Source organism: Dendropsophus ebraccatus, chromosome 6, assembly GCF_027789765.1.
Source record: "Dendropsophus ebraccatus isolate aDenEbr1 chromosome 6, aDenEbr1.pat, whole genome shotgun sequence".
NCBI lineage: Eukaryota > Metazoa > Chordata > Amphibia > Anura > Hylidae > Dendropsophus > Dendropsophus ebraccatus.
This window is the reverse complement of record NC_091459.1, coordinates 113,371,241-113,388,425: the sequence shown is the minus strand read 5'-3', so window position 1 is coordinate 113,388,425 and position 17,185 is coordinate 113,371,241. Positions and strand designations below refer to the sequence as shown.

General features: G+C 44.7%; 1 protein-coding gene across 3 annotated transcripts in view; it reads left to right on the top strand.

Moving 5' to 3' along the window:
• IL20RB (interleukin 20 receptor subunit beta) overlaps window positions 1–13,548 on the top strand; it is a 37,315-nt gene extending 23,767 nt beyond the window's left edge. The window contains exons 5-7 of one of the 3 annotated variants that reach the window (XM_069973963.1): window positions 6,371–6,530; window positions 9,437–9,576; window positions 12,785–13,548. In XM_069973963.1, the coding sequence (XP_069830064.1) occupies window positions 6,371–6,530; window positions 9,437–9,576; window positions 12,785–12,928 (444 nt within the window). In that variant the 3' untranslated portion in view covers window positions 12,929–13,548. Of the gene's footprint in view, window positions 1–6,370; window positions 6,531–9,436; window positions 9,577–12,397; window positions 12,717–12,784 lie in introns of those variants that run through there. The other 2 variants (XM_069973965.1, XM_069973966.1) reach the window with 2 other exon arrangements.
• Window positions 13,549–17,185: the final 3,637 nt, after the last annotated feature.

Here is a 17,185-nt window from a genome sequence, read left to right as displayed (position 1 = left end):
GTCAGAGAAGATCATCCCGCTATTCAATGAATAGCGGCCCCTGAAAACTGACATGTCAGTTTTTTGCGGGGCCACTAGCGATCCCGGCTGGAGCATATACTATATGTATACACTCCGGCCGGGATGCCCTCTAGCTGCAGCACAATGTAAGTTCACGGAAACAACAGCCGTGATTAATACTGAACTTACGTTGTGTGAACATAGCCTATATATATAAACCTAGCCTTAAAGGGGTTATCCAGTGCTACGAAAACATGGCCACTTTCTTTCAGAGACAGCACCACTCTTGTCTCCAGTTCAGCTGCGGTTTGCAATTAAGCTTCATTCACTTCAATGGAACTGAGCAGAAAAACCCAGCTCAAGCTGGAGACAAGAGTGGGGCTGTCTCTGGAAGAAAGTGGCCATTTTTTTGTAGCGCTGGATAACCCCTTTAATAAGACCTGCTGTACAATAGGTCTGCCACTATGTCAAAGGTAAATGTGGACAGAGTTTTAGTTATATGTTCAGATTCAGGGCCGGACTGGGACTGAAAAATCAGCCCTGGTGTCGCTCTGCTTGAGTGCTGGGCTGCCGCTCTGCTTGATGCCCGCTGCTCTCATCAAACAGACGTGATGGAGGAAGGAAGGAGGCCGGAGACGTCTTAGTTTGGGGACTGGTTCTGTCCAGTGTCGGACTGGGGTACCTGGGGCTCACCAATATACAACCAGTGAGACACGACATGCTGACCCGCTCCTTTCCTGGATTCATCTGTATCTGTGACAAATCCCTACATTTATACAGATCTCAGGGTATGCTGGGAGTTGTAGTCTCTGAGAGGACAACCCTGTAAAAAATCACTGTGTGCAGAGTCTCCTGGTGGCTGCAATCTGTGGGTGACAACCATCAGCCCTGAAGGTCCAGCAACACATCTGTCTACAGCGGCAGTTATCAGAGGATTGTATTACTGTACTACAACTCCCAACATATCCTGGGGGCTGCAGACTGTCAGTAAATGCTGGGAGTTGTAGTGCCTGCAGCTGTTGTAGTTGGGTCCTAGGTGCATTATACACTGGATGCTTTGTGGCATATAAGAATACAGAGATCTGTGGGGGCTCAGTGTAGGGAAGTGTCCCCAGAACAGCACTAATAGGGGATAGAACAAAAACATCTACCCCTATCCCCTATTAGTGCTGTTCTGGGGTCACTTCCCTGCACTGAGCCCCCACAGATCTATGTATTCTTATATGCCACAAAGCATCCAGTGTATAATACACCTAGGACCCAACGACAACAGCTGCAGGCACTACAACTCCCAGCAGTCTGCAGCCCTCAGCATATGCTGGGAGTTGTAGTGCCTGCAGCTGTTGTAGTTGGGTCCTAGTTTAAAAGTTTGCGCTAGTGTACTGTAGTGACCACGGGGCACGGTAGTGTCAGTACACTACCGCTAGTGGTGGCAGGGGAAGAGGCTGGGGGGGGGGGGGGCAGGGGGAGAAGCTGGGGGAGTAGAGGGAGCAGCTGTGGGGGCAGGGGGAGCAGCTTGGGGGGGCTGGGGGAGAAGATGGGGTGACAGGGGGAGCAGATGGGGTGACAGGGAGAGAAGATGGGGAGGCAGTGGAAGCAGCTGGGGTGACAGAATCTGGGGGGCAGGGGGAGTAGAGGAGAATCTGGGGGCAGGGGGGCAGTTGGGGTGACAGAATCTGGGGGGCAGGGGGAGCAGAGGAGAATCGGGGGGGCAGAGGGAGCAGAGGAGAAGCTGGAGGGCAGGGGGAGCAGAGGAGAATCTGGGGGGCAGGGGGAGCAGAGGAGAAGCTGGGGGCAGGGGGAGCAGCAGGGGGGAAACTGGGGTGACAGAATCTGGGGGGCAGGGGGAGCAGAGGTGAAACTGGGGGGCAGGGGGAGCAGTCGAAGGGGGGCAGGGGGAGCAGCAGGGGGGAAACAGGTGACAGAATCTGGGGGGCAGGGGGAGCAGAGGTGAAACTGGGGGGCAGGGGGAGCAGTCAGAGGGGGGCAGGGGGAGCAGCAGGGAGAGAAACTGGGGGGCAGGGGGAGCAGTCCGGGGCAGGGTAAGCAGCAGGGGACCAGGCTGGGCTGGTCTCTCCCAATGTAGCTTCGGGCCGGGTGAGCTTCCGACACAGCCTGTATCACACAGGCCAGAAGCTCACAGTTGCAGCCCCGCGGTGACGTCACATGTGCTGGCTGAGCAGGAGAGAAGTTCGGGCACCGCAGGGCTGCAGCTGTGAGCTTCTGGCCTGTGTGATACAGGCTGTGTCAGAAGCTCACCCGACCCCAAAGCCGACCCATCAACCTCCCCCCAACCCCCTATATGCCCGTCCGGGGGGAAGAAGTAGCCGGACGGGCATGTAGGGGGTCGGGACCCGCCCGAAGGGGGTCGGCCCCTCTGGCAAATGCCAGAGTTGCCCTATGAACAGTCCGGGACTGTTCAGATAGGGGGATATTTATCAAACATGGTGTAAAGTGAAACTGGCTCGGTTGCCCCTAGCAACCAATCAGATTCCACCTTTCATTTTCCAAAGAGTCTGTGAGGAATGAAAAGTGGAATCTGATTGATTGCTAGCGGCAACTGAGCCAGCTTCACTTTACACCATGTTTGATAAATCTCCCCCCTAGTGTCTATTATAACCTAGAGCTGTATTCACACATTAGTAGCTGTTATTTCACTTGAGTTTACTGTACCATATCTGATAGAAATGCTGCTTTTTTTTGTTAATTTTTTTCCATGACATTTTTGGCTTTTTCATTTCCATTAATGTCTTGGATCACAACACATGTGCAAAGTGTGAAACTGGCTTTAGCCTTTTTGACAGATTTTCGCAGATACCTAGTATAGAGGTCATACATTTCTACAAGGAGTAGTAGTTGCAGTAAACTATTTAATATAAAGTAGTTCTGGAGTAATATATATATATATATATATATATATATATATATATATATATATATTTAAAAAAATATTAAACAATTAAATCACATTTTATGCAATGTTTTCCGGAAAGAAATAGTGCAGTATATAGCGCCCTCTGCTGGCTAGTTGTAGGCTGCACACAATACTTCGTGACTATAAAAATAGTTTGTGATGTTATGTTATACCAAGTGATAAAGTAATAACAACACAATGATAACAATACAAGCAATTAAATATTACATTATATTAGAGATTTATTAAAGGGGTATTCTCATTTCAACTAAGTAGGGCTCAAGTTAAATATTTTTACCAAATTTGCCTCCTTTTCCTGATATGCTGATTTTTTCTTCCCATTGTTGACAGTTCATTGTCTAGGTTACAGACCACCACTGGCTGGTGTGTATATAGCGTTAATGTAATGTATAGAGACAGTGTATATACTGTATAATACTTTTAAATAGGTATACTATATATACACAAGCCAGACCACTGTTTTTAGAGCAGAGTGGTGGTTGGTAACCTAGACAAGTAAGGGTCCATTTACACAGAAAGTTTATCTGACAGATTATCTGCCAAAGATTTGAAGCCAAAGCCAGAAACAGACTATATGCAGAGATCAGGTCATAAAGGAAAGACTGAGATTTCTCCTCTTTTTCAAATCCATTTCTGGCTTTGGCTTTAAATCTTTGGCAGATAATCTTTCTGTGTAAATGGACCTTAACTGTCAACAATGGTAGAGAAAGAACTGCATATCAGGAGGAGACGAGTTTGCTAAATTAATGTATTTGCAAAACTATTTATACTTGACAAGTCCTACAAGTATAATTATGTTAGAAAAGATGAGAATACCCCTTTAAGTCTTGTTTTCTGACCTTGACAATAATATATATCAGCTTTTAACCTACATGATTTACCCTGAAGTAGCATGTGTTAGATCCTCCTCTTGTGGCCACCATGTCCCATCCCATCTGCAGTTACTATAATTTTATAGCTGCCCAGGGTAATTGGTTGGCTGGATGTAATATGTCTAAATTGTAGTGTTTGTATTATAGTTTCTAGATGTGGACACCCCTGAGCCCCAAAGATTACCCTAGTTACATGCACCACCAGGGGCGTAGCTAAAGGCTCATGGGCCCTGGTGCAATATGTTAGCTTGGGGCCCCCCATCTCCCCCGATCAGGCAAAGTCATATCTAACATTATATCCAATTACTCTAATGTGCCACCATGTTCTAATGCACTGTCACTGCCCCCACCTCATGTACTGCACTACTGCCCCCTATAATTAATGGACTGTACTGTGTTATTGTCTAATCATTGTATTCCAATCTTTGACTCTCCAGCTGAAAAACTACAACTCTCATCATAAACTGCCAGTTGGAAACAATGGGGGTTGTAGTGCTGCAACCTGAAGAGCCACATGCTGCAAAACTACAACTCCCATAATAAACTGTCAGCAGGGCACAATGAAGTTTGAACTTCTGCAACCTGGAGAAGTCACCTGATATCACCCGCAGTCCTATGTAACACCACAGATAACAGTGATATCCCTCTGAGTACAGATAATGTAGTAGTCACCTGCAGTCCTATGTAACACCACATAACACAGTGGTATATCTGAGTACAGATAATGTAGTAGATTTCACCTGCAGTCCTATGTAACAGCACAGATAACACAGTGATATCTCTGAGTACAGATCATGTAGTAGTCACCTGCAGTCCTATGTAACAGCACAGATAACACAGTGATATCTCTGAGTACAGATAATGTAGATGTCATCTGCAGTCCTATGTAACACCACAGATAACACAGTGATATCTCTGAGTACAGATAATGTAGTAGCTGTCACCTCGGGGCACCCCTACTAAATGATGTTCTACAAAATAAGAAAAGTGTCATACAGGGACTCACAGGTGACGTCTTCTTTGATCTGAGGCGTCACTTTCCCTTTTCCTCTCCATCCGGCCCAGTCCGCCATAATGATTTCTTCCAGATATGTTTCATCTTTTCAGAACCTGCGAGACAAACAATTTAGGCTCCGCACATTTCTAGCAGCTTCCTTTCCTTTCTCCCTACTGTAGGCTCCCATAGTAACTGCGCTGTGTGGGATGCCCCCTGTATGTAGGATCCCCTGCTGTGCCCCCATGAGCTAATAATGCCCCCAGAGGTGCCCCCATGAGCTAATAATGCCCTGAGAGGTGCCCCCATGAACTAATAATGCCCTGAGAGGTGCCCCCATGAACTAATAAAGCCCCCAGAGGTGCCCCCATGAGCTAATAATGCCCTGAGAGGTGCCCCCATGAACTAATAATGCCCCCAGAGGTGCCCCCATAAACTAATAATGCCCTGAGAGGTGCCCCCATGAACTAATAATGCCCCCAGAGGTGCCCCCATGAACTAATAATGCCCCCAGAGGTGCCCCCATATTCTAATAATGCCCTCAGAGGTGCCCCCATATACTAATAATGCCCCCAGAGGTGCCCCCCATGAACTAATAATGCCCCCAGAGGTGGCCCCCATGAACTAATAATGCCCCCAGAGGTGCCCCCATGAACTAATAATGCCCCCAGAGGTGCCCCCATGAACTAATAATGCCCCCAGAAGTGCCCCCAGAGGTGCCCCCATGAACTAATAATGCCCCCAGAGGTGCCCCCATGCACTAATAATGCCCCCAGAGGTGGCCCCATATACTAATAATGCCCCCAGAGGTGCCCCCATATACTAATAATGCCCCCAGAGGTGGCCCCCATGAACTAATAATTCCCCCAGAGGTGCCCTCATATTCTAATAATGCCCCCAGAGGTGGCCCCCATGAACTAACAATGCCCCCAGAGGTGCCCCCATATACTAATAATGCCCCCAGAGGTGCCCCCATATACTAATAATGCCCCAGAGGTGCCCCATACACTAATAATGCCCCCAGAGGTGCCCCCATATACTAATAATGCCCCCAGAGGTGCCCCTAAAAAACAAACAAACATCCTACTCACCTAATCCGGGCTGTGTGGCTGCAGGCAGCAGCTCTCCTCCTCTTCGGGCTCCATCTTGCGAGCCGCAGGGACGGGACTTCCGGCAGGCGTGATGATGTCACATGATCACGCCTGCCGGAGAGGTCACTTCCCGGCCTCCCATAGGCTGCTGGTATGAAGTGCCGGCAGCCTATGGGAGGGAATACAGGAGCAGGACGCTGACAGGTCCTGCTCCTGTATTCTGATTGCTTTAATGTTCCGCCCGCTCACTGTGCGGGCGGAACATCAAAGCGATCTGTGCATCCCAAGAAGCTGCGCGGCCACAGCTTCTCGGGATGCTCAGAGACCAGTGGCAAGGGGGGCCGTGCGGGCCCCCCTAGCGTAGGACCCCTATAGCTACGCCACTGTCCACCACAATATACTAAGGTTATTTTGCTGAATACAATACCATACAATGCAATACCATTAAGAGCTATATTATGGCTTTTGTCATTTTCTGATTTTTCAGAGGAGAGTTATAAAGCCAAGCACTTCTTTTACATCCACTTTTCTGGGAGAAGTAAAGCAGGGGAAAGAGTACTGTGCAGAGGTCATCGCACACGCAAGACCGATCAATAGGAACAGCAGCAGCAGTGATACAGTCTGTGTCCAGGTTGATGGTAAGTGTAATAGTGTTATTACATAACTGTCATTTCAGAAACTTGTCAGCTCATAGACTTAAAGGGGTACTCCTGCGCTGATAAAAAACAACAACAACAACAACAACAATCAAACATAGTTTTTACATTTATCATCCCTCCTGAGTCTGTCTCCTGTTTGCAGGTCCCTGAAGCTCCAGTTGGTTGCTTCATTTTTTCTTTACTTCCTGGTTTGGGCTTTCCCATGATGCACTTTGTCTCCTGTGATGTCTAACTGACTCTGTAAAACTTTTAGATGGCTTACAGCATGTTCAGCCAATCAGAGCTGAGCAACCAATCAGAGCTGACAAAGGGAGGCTGGCCTAACAGGGCTTAGACCCGCCTTCCTCTTGATGATGTCATTGTCACAAAATGGCTTCCTGGGGTCAACGGTCATTAGGTAATAATTAGTTTACTTCACTTCCTGGTGGGGGATTGAGGGGGGAAAAGATAGGGAAGGGGGCAGATAGGTGATTAAAGCATATTACAAAGTTATATAACTTTGTAATGTGTTTCAATTACTGGGGAAAAGCTTTTCGCTGTAGTACCCCTTTAACCCCTTAGCGACCCATGACGTACCTGGTACGTCATGATGCCGTGGGAGGAGTTCAGAGAGGGGTCCCGCCGGGACCTGGCTCTGAACGGCGCCGCTCCTGGCTGTGATCTGCAGCCGTGGAGCGCCTCTATTAGCCGGCGCGGGTCCCGTTGCTGCGCCGGCTAATTAAGCACTTCAAAGCAGCTGTCAAACCTGACAGCTACATTGAAGGGCTTTATACTTGATATCCCTGGTGTCTAGTGGGTTGGATCTCCGTTCTTCTGCCCGTGCCGGGCCTCAGTGTCGCTAGACGCTGATCCTGGCTTGGCAATAGATTGCTGGGGCCTGCAGCAGGCCAAAGCAATCTATCACCAATCAAATGGACTTCTAGTTGATGTAAAAAAAAAGTAAAAAAGTGTTTTTATTAATAAAAAATCCCCTCCCCCTAATAAAAGTCCAAATCACCCCCCTTTTCCCATTTTATAAATATAAATTAATAAATAAACAAAAAAATAAATATATTTAGTATCGCCGCGTGCATAATCGGCCGAACTATTAATTAATCACATTCCTGATCTTGCACGGTAAACAGCGTTAGCGCCAAAAAAATCCATAGTGCAAAATTGCGCATTTTTGGTCGCATCAAATCCAGAAAAAATGTAATAAAAAGTGATCAAAAAGTCGTATATGCGCAATCAAGGTACTGATAGAAAGAACACTTCATGGCACAAAAAATGACACCTGACACAGCCCCATAGACCAAAGGATAAAAGCGCTATAAGCCTGGGAATGGAGCGATTTTAAGGAACATATATTTGTTAACAATTGTTTGAATTTTTTACAAGCCATCACATAATATAAAGGTTGTTTATATCGTTATATATCGTTGTAATCGTAACGACTTGAAGAACATATATAACAAGTCAGTTTTACCATAGGGCGAACGGTGTAAATGCAAACCTCCCCGAATTCAAAACAAATTCCTTTTTTTTCAATTTGACAGCGCAAATGATTTTTTTCCGGTTTTGCAGCATATTTTATGGAAAAATAATGCCTGTTATTGCAAAGTACAATTTGTTTCGCAAAAAGTAAGCGCTCATATAAGTCTCTAGGTGAAAAAATGCAAGTGCTATGGCCTTTTAAACATAAAGTGGAAAAAGCAAAAGATCAAAAATGAAAATTGGCTTTGACCTTAAGGGGTTAAAGACTGCTAAAATTATTGGATTTAAGAACCTAGTCTTCAACTGATCAAAACTTTTGACGTGTCTCTATAACTTGTGGAGAGTTTTTGAAACTTTTCCAATTAAAACTGATCAGATGCATCTTCAGTTAACACCATTATCCCATTCACCATTGCAAGGAAAGGGTTAAAATGAGTGGGATTTCAAGGTATCATAGGTAAATTGTACCCTTCCTGTAATTTAAATAATATTGACATGGGAATTTGTCAAGATCAGTATACCCATACACTGGTCTTAAATAAAACCCCCGCCCCCATGTACCTGGTGTGCGCTCTTAGAAAATTCCGGCAGGTCTACACTTGCTTCGGAGCAGCTGTAGATTTCTGCCTGTTTGCAGGCATGAATCATGATAAATCTGACGTGGGAGGAGACCACACCTCCCCCCAGCCTTGCCACCCTCCCCTTCCTAATTTGCCCCTTTTCCTATATGTATACATAATACTAACATATAGATCTTAAATTGCAGTACAATTAAATAACATGCATAAATAAGAGGTGTACAGAGCCCAGATAAACTTGGGCACAAATGATATAGTTCATAATTTATACTGCCATATGATATCGTACTACTGCTGACATGAAACCAGGTAGGTGGATGATGATGTGAATCCCCCAGATTGCACTGAATTAGGGATAAACTATGCATCAGTCTAAGGGATCCTTGGTTTTTATCTTTGTTCCCCTGTACATGGATCCGGACCACTGCAGAGAACCACCAGGTCAGTTCCCTCAGAGTAGTGTCTGTCAGTAACAGGTGAAAAATCTATACATATAATTTGTAATGATAACTACATAAATTGCTAAGACAACATTACTATAGGTTGTCCAAATAGCGGTCCCATAAAGTGTGCAAATAATACTACAATACCGTAATACAGTAAATATGACTGCTTTATAATACTCTCAATCAATGTGTAAATAATACAACTACGTCATATGTAAAATAATACTGCTAGGTACCTCTGTAGGTAGAAGTAGGATGTGGAGGCAAAAGCAAAAAAAAAACAACATTTTTATGGTTTTGAGTACCTAATGTCCCAATCAATGACAGCTTTCCATAGTAAAATGCTATAGTGCATACATAACTGTGATCCTCTTGTCTCTCCCTGTAGAACAATCTGGTCTCTTCACTGGACTTCTTTGTGTATTCGGAGTAGTTTTGGCACTAGCGCCCATGGTGTTTGCCTGCTGGAAAGCTACAACTGTGATGCAATATATCTGCTGTCCAAATGAGGAAATCCCAGATGCATTGGTAAAAAAAATATTATTTACATACCACAACCTGTTCCTGTAGCAAGAATCATCCAGGACTTAGACTAGCATTTTAAAAATCAGAATATTTTTTATTGTAACCTCTGCTCAATGCTTGCGGCCCGGTCCTGGTCCTTCACACTCTTCCGCTGCATTTTCCGTGAGGTCCATGTTGGTGAGGGCCTGCTGGCATCTTCTCTTTTCTCTACCCGTGCTTCTTCTTGCTGCTCTGAAGTTCCTAACAACTTACAGTGATCTACTGATGCTCAGCATAATTTTAAAACAGAACATGAGGTTACAGAGGGCTGTACTGGGTAACACTGGTGGTTGTGTCTGAGGAAGCCTAGAGGGGGCACAGATGGCACAGCAGAGAAGATAAGGCCTTTCCAACACTTTGTGCTCAGGAATAGTTAATATGGAGGTTGTGCTGAAGATGATAATGCGATGTCCCAGGCCCCTAGGGGCCACTCTGCAGTGTAAATGGTGCTAACAGGCAGGAACCGGGGCAGCTGTAGGATAATGTGGTCACGGTGTAGGCACGAGGGTGATACAGCTGGAAACCGGACTCCTGACCATGCGGGAATACTGGGCATGCGATTCCTCGTTGTCCTTAGTCAGGGCACCAATTATCACACCAATGCCAAGGTTCAGAAACAACGATAGTTGTATATTTATTGTAACGGTGGTAACTAGTAGCAACAGTCTCTCCGGATGCAACCGGGAATAAGGCAAACTTGGATAAGGCAGAGTAATGGGTGATGCTGCAATAGGCTGTGAGAGTAGCGTGCTGAATGATGGGAGTAGTAGTGAAACTGAAGTTGAGATGCTGGGTGGAATGAGACTTGAATGAAATACTTGCTGTTGATGATTAGAGAAGATGATGAGAGAAACGACCGACGAATCGACACCCAGATGAGAATCCCGAGACTTGAGACAGGAACACAGCCAGTGGACTGGAGCAGCAGAGCACACGCAGGCCTCTCTCTTAGCAGGGAGAGAGGACAGACACACTTGTCTCCCTGAAGGTGGAGGACAAGACTGAGGTAAAACAGGAAGTCACATGGTAACCCCAGCCAAAGCTCGATGACCATTGGAGTTACCATGGAAGCAGGGGCAGTCACTTGACATCCAGCCATTGCATCATCACACCATTAGGCATATACAGAGAAATATACATGAGAAGTACCATACTTGAACACTGGGGGGGGCGACATAATACCATTAGGCACTGATACCTGAATAGATATACAAGAAATGAATGGAATAGCAGACCTGAATACTGAGAAGGGTAACACCATACACGCAGTTTGCAGTGGGCCATAGCTTTCTAAAACAGAACTGGTTATAATACAAGTGCGAGCATGAGAAGGGCTGTTCTGGGACACTGCAATAATGGTTGCAGACCCAATACAATATCTGGTTTGATGACATTTTGGGTCACACTTGATGGTTCGGTGCAAGAGCAAAGCAAAGCAAAACACCTTACTTAGGTCACAGTCGTTACAACTGAGACAAAACAGAGCAATAGTCTCATAAACAATATAACAAGCAAATGATACCTTGAGCAGGGGAAATCCACAAAGCTTGCATGTAATAGGGTACCTAGTCCCTTTGTCTTTCTCTTGGAAGAGGTTCCTAGCTTGTTCAGCAGTCTGTACCTATAACTGGTGCTGCAGTTCCTTGCTGTTGTGTACAGGTTTTAAAGGTCTGTAGCTTCATAGGCCCACTGAGGTCCTAGGCTAATGCTATAGGGCCCAATATAAGGCTTTACTCCTCAAAGGCTTGCCTTTTTCCTTCTGCTCTTTAGTCCCTCTCTCTTCACTCTCAGGCAGAACCTCCTGGAGATAATAATAGAGACCAGCTATCCTGGGTCTCTTACTAAAGGGTATGTGCACACTATGGAATTCGTGCAGAGACTTCAAGCTGATTCCGCCGCATAGCCTTCACTTGAAGTTCTGCCCGTCCCGTAGACTCAATGATATTTGCCGGCGAATTCTTTGTGCTGACGGCGGAATTTGCCAGTGAATATCATTAAAGGACAACTCCCACGAATTTTTTTTTTTAGCTTATTTAACACACATTACAAAGTTATATAACTTTGTAATGTGGTTAAATACCCGGTCTGGCCCCCTTCCCCCACTTTCGGACCCCCGACCCCCCCGCCCGGAAGTTAAAGAATATATACATTACCTATTACGATCGTCACGGTCCTCTTCTCCCGGGCGGCATCTGGTGACAACGACGTCAGAGCCGGGGGGCGGTCCGGGTCTTCTTCCTCCTCGGCGTCTTCATAGAGAGTGAATGGGACGGAAAAGGCTGCTGGTACACATGCGCACCAGCAGCCTTTTCATTGGCTGGAGCGCATCACATGGCTTCCAGCTTCGTCAGCCCTGATTGGCTGAGGTTGCTGGAAGCCATGTGATGCGCTCCAGCCAATGAAAAGGCTGCCGGTGCGCAAGCGCACTGGCAGCCTTTTCCATCCCCAGGACCCGGAAATCAGAGACATCGCTGGACGGCGGTGACGGTGAGGCGGACGGCGGGTGAATGGAGTGGCGATCGTCACCGGAGGGATGGTGAGTATGGTGTCTGTGTGTGTCTGTGTTTTTTTTTTTGGGGGGGTCCCGCGGGAGTTGTCCTTTAAGTTTATGGGACCGGAGGAACTTCAGGTTAAGACTGTGCGACGGATTCAGCTTGAAGTCTCTGCGCTTATTCTGTGGTGTGCACATGCCATAACTCTCGCAGGGAGCCAGACTTCCGCTTTTCTTTCTCTTTCTTCTACACTGTGAACTAGAATACTGCTAACATCCTGTTTCTTTCTGTAGATAGGCAGACGTCTCCCCTCTCAAATGATGGCTCCCTAAGGCTTTTTTCACACGTTCTGTAGGCTGAAGCTGTGGACCTGTAGTTATAAACAGCCTATGGAAGTGCAAAGATTGGGTGTCCTCAAAAGGGAACAGTGATCACAGCCCTGTACATTTACAGAATGTGTAAACAGGGTCATTTGAATTCATGGGTTTGTAGAGATATCCTTAATTGCGGATTACAGAATATGTGAATGCAGCCTAAGTATGAGTGTACACATTAACTCTATAACTCCCTGCCATATCTCAGTCAAATGAAGTCACAGATGAGAAAACTTCATTTAACCAGAATTAAAATAAATAGTAGATATTAAATAATTGAATATGTCGTTATGTGTTTCTCTCCAGAAGGAACTGTATGTTGGTGAAAGAATGCTTAAAAACTGTGACTCAGGCAAGGACAATACTGAAGAAATCTATAGTGTTGAACTTCATGAACATATACTCTCCTGGGGAAATAGTTCTCATGTAGCCAAACTACAAAGACTTTGACAGACTAAAACAGGCGCTCTTAGATGTATAGTATTCAAGTAATGGTGTTCTGAACCTCCGATACCAAGTGGCGGAAAGTCTTCTACAGCTTTATATGCTCAGGTCCTAATGGTTCTCATACCAGTCATCTACAAAGCAAAAACTCAGCAGAGAAGACCTCACATATGAAGAGAAACTTGACAGCCAAACGTTGTGAAAATTCTTAGTAAAAGGTGTAATGTACATGAAAGGTTACAAGGTTATTCTAAATCCTTTATATGGCAACCTAAACCTATGTGCCCATTTTTCAGTGGCGTCACTATGGGGATGCATAGGCTGTAGTGCCACGTACAGCAGCTCCAAGTTTCAGTTTAAGGCCAGGTTCACACTACATGAAACACTGGCTGTTTTGTGACCCGTCTGGTACTGCAGTACCTGTATTCCCTCAGACTGCAGTGTAACGTAACATAAGTATTAATCACGGCCGTTGTTGCAAATCGGCAACAACGGCCGTGATTAATACAAAAGTTACATTGCGTGAACATAGCCTAAGGCTATGTTCCCATGCAGTATTTTTGCTCAGTATTTTGCAACCAAATCTTACACAGAAAAGCTATGTTAAAACACTGTTGAAATTGGGTGGATGGCCATCATTTAATGGCAAATAACGTCCATTATTTCAAATCTATGGCCCTTGTTTTAAAATAATAGCCGTTATTTGCCATTAAATGGTGGCCATCCACTCAATTTCAACAGGGTGCGAACATTGCCTTTCTGTGTTTTCAATCCACTCCTGGTTTTGGTTGCGAGCTTGTAATGTGACCCTCGTGTACAGTATATACAGAGCTCAGACAGGAAAGTTACCAAAAAACAGAGTTTTACTTTATTTTATTATAGTAGACCCAAATTTATTTTCTTTGTGGTGTTATATGTTTATAACAAAAAGATCTGTTATACAAAAAATGTATCTAGTTACTTTTTTTTATTGAATTATTTATACTTTGTATATAAGTAACAGGTGATATATGTGGGCTTTAGACTCCAGCTTATAGTCGAATAAAGATGGAATATTGATAATTCAGTGTTCTCTCTCTCTCTCTATATATTTGTGAAATATTTCTCCAGACTCCCCCTTACTATATTCTGGCTCAGTAACCTGAATTTATTATTTCTCTGCCCATGCTGTTATATTTGAACAATATTTAAAAATTTATGACATTACTGTCATGAAAAAAATAGTACAGTACAAATTTGACTGGCTGAGCATGATGTTCCACGAACGGTAAGGTAACACAGCGGGGGGTATGGGGAAAGGTAAGTAGAGCCTTTTTATTATGTTCTTGCACCCCCCTGCCTGCAGCTAATTTTCCTTCTTGGCTAGAGTTCTCCTTTGATTTCCAACAATGCTTTATCTCTGTAGTTTGATATTTTACCTTTAAATCTTTTGTGACTTTTTTGATGTTTAGCTTTGGGAGTGTGTATTTTAGAGTAAATATTATATGTACTGTATATATAATAAATATAATATGCATTTCAGTAAGTTATATTCAGTTTTTGAAAATTGCTAAAGTGAAAACAAGAAGTGCCTCACAGAAGGAGAGATGGTCATCGGTTTCAAAAACCCATAAGATTCCTATATACCCTATACTAAAATTAAAGGGGGAGTGGAGTTGTCTAGCTCCTGCGTATCAGGGCTGCTTGAAGTCTAGGATTCGGGAAGTTGGAGTAGCCCACATCTTACTTTTATTATATTATTCATTTTATGCTTTTAAAGTACCTCTTCACCTTTCACTTGCTGTTATCTTATGTCTACAAACATAAGGTAATTACTTATGTATATGTTGTTAGGGAATTACTATAGACTCTGCAATATTTGCAAGTATTAACATTGGCACTAGAGGGCAGCACAGGACTGCATTTTACATTGTAATCCTAGAACATAGTATGAATACTGTTGGAATAAATGCAAGTCACATACTGAACACCGAAGAGGACATTAACCTACTCCAGTGTATGCAATATTACTCAACATAGTGTTCTTCCTCATACGTACATCAGCGTCCATGCTCTTTTCATCCAGCCCAAGAGGCTTGAGCTGTAGACTGGTCAAAGTGTTGGTATCACTAGAAGCACAAGATCCTCTGCTCGCCCTCCTTTATTGCATTTGTATCCTTCCTTCTGACTTTTGAGTCTTATCGAAACAGAAATGCATGTCTAAGCCCTTATTACTGACAATATGCCTTTTTATGGGGCAGTAAGAATAAGTCAGTGCCAGGCTCAGGCACTAGAATTAGAGGATACTGGCTGCCCGGCTCCCATCCTAACTACCCAGAATAGTGAAACCTCCATTCGGGGTGGTGTAACACTTTACAGGCCACGGTTAAATCATAACCATGGCATGTACACAATCTAGATGGCTGTCTTACTCCATCAGCAGCCTGGTGACAATCACAGCCTTCTGAAGGTGCCCAGGCCTGCCATCTCTGTACTGAAGGCCTTGCTGCATAGACTGACATGCCCAATACAGTAGCAGTTTAGTGTAAGCTAGCTGCACTAGTTAAACTAGTAAAAAAAATGTTTTTAATTTTTAAATAAGATGTAGTAAAACAATATCCCAACCATACTCCTCCTAAATAATAAAATTACATACATTTCCTATATGGAAAAAAGGGATGAAAAGGTTAAAGTCCAGCAAAAATTTTTTATTAAAGTATTGTATTGCCTACCAAAAGTTATACAAATCACCAATATACGCTTATTACGGGAAATGCTTATAGTGCTTTTTTTTCCCTGCACTTACTACTGCATCAAGGCTTCGCTTCCTGGATAACATGGTGATGTCACTTCCTGGATAACATGGTGATGTCACTCCCTGGATAACATGGTGATGTCATTTCCTGGATAACATGGTGATGTCACAATCCGACTCCCAGAGCTGTGCGGGCTGTGGCTGCTAAAGAGGATGATGGCAGAGGGACACTGAGGGACACAGGGCACTGGAGGGACACTGAGCATCCCTCTGCCATCATCCTCTCCATCAGCCACAGCCCGCACAGCTCTGGGAGTCGGGTCGTCACCATTTTATCCAGGAAGTGAAGCCTTGATGCAGTAGTAAGTGCAGGGAAAAAAGCACTTTATGTGCATTTCCCGTAATAAGTGTATATTGGTTATTTGTATAACTTTTGGGGGCAATACAATACAAAAATTTTCGCCAGACTTCTCAGGGTAGTGCGATGCCAAGTTTTTTTTTAAACCTTACACCACATGACAAAGTTAAATAACTTTGTCAAGTGGTGCTAAATGTTTCTTAGCATCTTCCACAGTTTTTAGGTTGTCCCACCCCCAATGCAAGTTCAGTAGTTTATAAAGTTTAATCATTACATTGACACATGGCCCAGTGGCCATTTTGTGTCAACGCATCATCATCTGACAAGTTGGGGGCTGGCCGAGCATATGTTGCTCTGGTAAGCTCACCCCCTGCCGGGCCCCTGTCGGTGAACTTGCTTGCTTAGCTGCTATTTGCCGAGCAAGCTAGACACAGAGCGGGCACACTCGGGGATGCCCTTCAGGAGACATTTAGGGATTCATGCGTGCCTGAAGGGAACTAATTTGATTCCGGCGGTCACATGGTATCTGGCTTGCTCAGCCAAAAGCAGCCGAGCAAGCGAAGTCACCGACGGGGGTCAGGCTGGAGGCAGGTTTACCAGGCGGACGGGCGCTCGGCCAGCCCCCAACTCGTCAGCAGATGATGCGTTGACACAAAATGGCCGCCGGGCCATGTGTTGATGCGCTGATGAAAATGTATAAACTACTGAACGCCAACCGGGAGCAGGACGACCTAAAAAAAGTGGAAGTAGCCAAGAAGGGTTATGGCACTGCATGACAAGGTTATATAACTTTGTCATGTGGTGCTAGATTTAAAAAAAAAAAAAAAAGAAACAGCTTAGTGACGCACTACCCCTTTAAATATAATAGAAAATGGTGTCAATAAAAGCATACAAAAAGCTCCCAACACACAAAACAAAAAAACCCACAACCAGCTTCATCTAGGAAAAGATAAGAAATTAGGTAGTTTCTATTTTGTCAAAGTACAAAAACAAAACAAAAACTGTATAAGGCTGCATTCACAAGTTCCATGCTCTGTCCGTGAAGCACGAACAACACGGACGGTAAGTGCCTGTCCTGGACTGTTTCCCTGTCCGCATTTGCTGTCTGTGCCAGCCGTGTTTCATGGACAGAACACGGGAGGTGTGAATGCAGCCTTAGGCCAGGTTCAGA